The sequence below is a fragment of the Penaeus chinensis genome, chromosome 32 (assembly GCF_019202785.1).
Source record: "Penaeus chinensis breed Huanghai No. 1 chromosome 32, ASM1920278v2, whole genome shotgun sequence".
Lineage (NCBI taxonomy): Eukaryota > Metazoa > Arthropoda > Malacostraca > Decapoda > Penaeidae > Penaeus > Penaeus chinensis.
The window spans coordinates 10,557,461-10,562,460 of record NC_061850.1 but is presented as its reverse complement, the minus strand read 5'-3'; the positions used below and the strand labels follow the sequence as shown (position 1 = coordinate 10,562,460).

General features: G+C 38.2%; 1 protein-coding gene across 2 annotated transcripts in view; it reads right to left on the bottom strand.

The window, feature by feature from the left end:
* Nucleotides 1–5,000, bottom strand: part of LOC125042717 — a 22,839-nt gene that overhangs the window by 6,977 nt on the left and 10,862 nt on the right. For both annotated transcript variants that reach the window (XM_047638542.1, XM_047638543.1), the window contains exons 11-14: nt 4,763–4,883; nt 2,700–2,830; nt 2,462–2,521; nt 2,197–2,275 (exon numbers count right to left, since the gene is read on the bottom strand). In XM_047638542.1, coding sequence (XP_047494498.1) covers nt 2,197–2,275; nt 2,462–2,521; nt 2,700–2,830; nt 4,763–4,883 — 391 coding nt within the window. The remainder of the gene's footprint in view (nt 1–2,196; nt 2,276–2,461; nt 2,522–2,699; nt 2,831–4,762; nt 4,884–5,000) is intronic.

Here is a 5,000-nt window from a genome sequence, read left to right as displayed (position 1 = left end):
TGTTTGCAAAAAAGCAAAGAGATGAGGTGATCTTAGAAGAGAATATCACTGTGTGCTTACTGTGCTTGCATATATTTAAAAATAATGGTTGCACAAGAAGAGAGAGAGAGAGAGAGAGAGAGAGAGAGAGAGAGAGAGAGAGAGAGAGAGAGAGAGAGAGAGAGAGAGAGAGAGAGAGAGAGAGAGAGAGAGAATCTTTATTTCCATAATGCACTGCAGTTTTACCCATGTAAACAATCCAAGCTCTAAAGAGTGGTCCAGACTCCATACACAGTTATTGCCAATTACCCAAGGTATTACAAACACGTTCTAACCCTCTGTCTTGATGAAAATCCTTGTTGGCAACTTAAGCCTCTTTACCTCTTCCTTTATAATTTATTGCAAAATTTTCTAAGGTTCTTTTGTTTTTGTCTTTTTTTTTTACCATTTTTGTTACCCTTTTCAAAGAGAATATATTAAGAAGACACTAATCATAACACATCACAGATTGACAGAAGTGCAAAGGGGGAAGAGCTGAATGAGAACATTGCATTTAGCTAATGGAGAGCACAGGAGATACCAGATATAGATAGATAAATAATTATTTGTATAATCTACTCATTGTTGTTATAATTCAATTTTGGGTTCAACAGACTATGGAAGTGGTGCTACCTATCTATTAACCCAAATCCGACAGGCATGGCATATAAGTACATGTCATGCCCACTGTGAGTTTACTTTATTTATTAATTGTTTTTACACATAGATGGCTACACTTGTACTAAGTCACCAATGAGCCAATTACAAGTACTGTCTGTCTTGCCCGTTTACCCTTTTCCTTGATTTACAAAAATAATTAATGTTATCTTATTTTGCTGTTACTTATGTCTATAACATTATAGTAGTTATAATGTCTACAATAAAAATAACACCATTGATATTCATAGAATCAATAAAAAAAATACACTTTTCCTGCTAATTCAAGGAGAGGTGAAATTAAATAAGGTCACAAGGTCTACTAATTGACTCCTTTGTGGCTAAGCACTAGCAGAGCCATCTATGTGCAGAGACATTTCACAAAAAATATAAAATGAACACAGCAATTCCCTGGCGGCATGTGGTTAAGTACCTTGTTTATACCCATGATTCTAACCTGTGTGTATATATAAATGGTTACCCAGTTTCACTCAATACACTATGGGAATGCAAGATAAAAACAGGCATGTTGATGTAACATAATGTTGGGCACTTTTGTATGCAGGAAAGGCCAGGAAATAAAATAACAAAGAGAGTGTGGTTACTCAAAGACATTCAGAATCCTTTACTTCTAGGACTGATGATTAAATCTGTACATCCAGGGCCCAGTCAGTTAAAATTGTAGAGCTAAATTGTTACTTTGGATCTCACATGGCTAGTCAAGGTATATTGTAACCTTAACTCTAGCCAATATTTTTTTCTTTACCACGGTTGACTATTTACTTATGGTTTGTATATTGAGGGATTAATCTGGCTCGGGTTAAAATGCATCCACTTATCAAGATAGGTTATAGCACTTCTAATGAAGGATCATCTACTTCTTCCCTGCTTCCTAGGAGTAAGTGTTGGAATAACATGTCTCTTTTAATCATTTACTGTGTCTAGTTGATGGACACAACTTCAATATGCTCACAGAGGCAAACTGTGCTATATGGACTTCCTGAAAGCCTGACAATAGCAATCAGAACTATTTCTGGCTCACTTTGTGTTCAAATAAGACAGGAAAGATAAAATGCTATATATAACATCTGGGGATCCAAATCCTACTGCACATATAATATTTGTGAACTGTCAGGGTTAAATGCAGAAGTAGGTGTCCTGAGCAGCACCTGCATCAAAGTGTCTGAATGGCTGTCAGTACTAGATATCATGGTTTCCCCATTCAGATGTCCATTCAAAAGTCCCCTACTCCCTGTCACTCAATTCCTTTCTGATACTAGTTCTTTTTCAGAGGTGTAGTCAGTAGGCAGTGAGATTTTCTAAAATGAGATCCTCATTTCATTTTATTGGCTTGATTTCCAGTCTGATTTTATCCTTTACAGTCTTGACAACCCTCTTTAATCCTCTCTCACAACATGACATCATCAGTATGTTCAAAATGTGGCAATCATTCAAAGGTCCTATATCATACCACCTGTTTTTCTAAACAAGACATCAGTTAAGAGAGACATTAAGACTTACCCTTCAAATTCGTCTTGTTCACATTGTGGCCCAAACGAAACTTCTTGGAAGGGGTAGAAGTTTTCTTAGTTTGAGAAACCTATTGAAAAGAAAGTAATTAATTCTGATGACACACTTACATATTAAGGATTCAGTAAACATTTATATGCCATTATTCAGTACTCAAGCCAGGAAGAACACATGCTACAACTTGAAAATAAATAATAAAATAAGGGTTTTATATTGAGTGAAGAAAAAGCTAAGAACAACATTTCAAGTAACATACCCCAGGGGAATGAGAGGTGGAAGTAAACTGACTAAGCACCACAGCTTGACTTAGATCCACCTGTTTAGGGAAGAGGAGTGATCAGTATCATTTCATAATATTACAATCAATAAACATAATACAATAATCTCAAAATAGTGAAAAACAACTGTAATTTCAAACAGATACCACTGCAGCACTGTACTTTGAGAGGGGAAAGCCCTACATTTAAAAAAAGATGCCACATTTTCTAACTTACAATATCTCCGAGATTAATTATCTGATTGAAGATCTGAGTAATTTCTTGGAAGATCACAGAAGACACAACCATCTTTGGCCATGGAGATGAGAAGCTGTTAATGAGCTTCATCAAGTGACTAGAGCCCAAATCTGTCAAATGGAATACACATTACTGATGATGCAATCTAATCTACTCATGGCAAAACCTCAGCACCGTACCAAACCACATGCCTGGTTGTACACTCAGCCAGCAGCTCAAGTTATAAATTAAGATTGGGAGACATAACCTGATTTTCAAAGCTCTTGGCTCCAGCGCAAACAGTTTTAGACTAATGAGGTTAAAAAGAAGTTTTAACCCCTTTCTGACGGGTCATGTCTCTGGACGTCATAACAAACGGCTCAAAATGTGGCGTGCGGCTTTACGTGGTGGCGGCGCGCCAAAGCGCTCCGAGGCAGTGATTCGGCTTGATGTACCGAACTCGCGCGCGCAAAGTCGGCGCGTTGCCATTGATCGCCAGAGCATAGAGTTTTTTTTTTTTTAGTTTTCTACACCCGTCACCAAGGGGTTAAACCTACTTTTGAAACTGTTTCTCTTCAATAACAGCAGCTAAGGCCAAACAAATGAACAAATGTTTAGTACACATGACAGCATTGGACATCACTTGTGTGAATGTGACAGTATGGTAACCTTCATAAAAGGGTTAAGGGGAGCGGCCAAATGGGGGGGAGGGGTTAAGTTGAAAAATATCATTTTCTGCAAAAAATTCTAAGCAGAGCTAATACATCTGGTAACACTCTGATGAAGTTTTACACTTGTATTCACTATATCTGCCAAGTTACAGCCTGAAATACAGCCCCTACTCTCTGTATTTTTTTCAGTTTGCACTATCAGTGTTGTATAAAACAACACATATTTTGATGAAATACTTGAAAATAAAGTGGTTCTGAGCAACCTATGCTCCTGCTCGGATGCACAATAGCTGGAATGACACACCATTGAGCCTCTGCTCTTATAAGAAAAAGGGTGCAATCTAGCCAGCATACCAGGACACACAAGGGCTATTCCAAAATGCCTAGGAGGAAGAGGTAACTTTCCGCTACTAGACACAAGAGGAAAGAAAAAGAAAGAAAGTGGAAAAAAAGAAGAAATGAGGCTTGAGGACACAGCTGTACTGCCTATTGTGGAACTTTTATGCATCGGTTCATATTCATATAGTGGTTTTGACTTCTCATAATATTTTCATCTCAAGACAATCAATAATAAAACAAAAATTCCCTCCAAACCAGCCACTCCCCTTAACCATTTTGCTCTGGATGGCTTAAAAGACATGTGCTGCTTGCCCACAAGTGGTAACTTTCAATGTGTCGTCTCTCTCTCTCTCTCTCTCTCTGTCTCTGTCTCTCTCTCTCTCTCTCTCTCTCTCTCTCTCTCTCTCTCTCTCTCTCTCTCTCTCTCTCTCTCTCTCTCTCTCTCTCTCTCTCTCTCTCTCTCTTTCTTTCTTTCTTTCTTCTCTCTCTCTCTCTCTCTCTCATCCCTGGTGGAGGGGTAAGGGGTGAAGTAAAGGATAGAGGGATATGGAGGACAAGGGTAGGACCACAGAGGCAGAAACAGCAATATAGACTCTGCCAATGATAGTTGCTCATTTTGGGTAGAGGGTGGGGCATAGTCAAGCTGATTTACATGATTGTTGGGAAGAGGGATGGTGGGTGGAGCTATAGAATTTCTAGGGTAATATATGGAGTCTAAACAACAGAGCCAGAACAGAATACGGGAATCATTCAACAGCAACTAAAATGGAATCATAATGCCAATGTTGGTGTCACAGTATACTCCACTGGCGCTTCATGACGCCAAAACCAGTGTCACCATTTAAAAAGGGTTAAATAGCTTGTTGACACAAAATGATCAATCATAAAGTGAATCCAATTTCAAAGTATTATCAATTCAAACATAACTGAGGAGTGTTCTATTGTAGGTTGAGTTGCTTTGTCTTGGTGCTAAATAGATGAGAGTTTGAATGTGTATTATTATACTTATACATATATTTACCTGTCTGTGGCTCCACCTACTTCTGTGCATACCTTTGACTTGGAGGAGAAATTCTGTGCTAAAGAGTGCAATTGACTTTGGTAATGGGCTGACTGGCAGTAGTAATGTTTTCTCATATTTCCATAAGACCTCCAAGAGTATTGATACAAGATCCTGGGAAAAGACAGTTTGTGTTAGTTATCAGCCAGGGTTAAATTGCAGATTAATAATTTATATATTCATAGAAAAAAAGGACATATTAACGTACTGGTGCAGGGATAGTACTGTGAG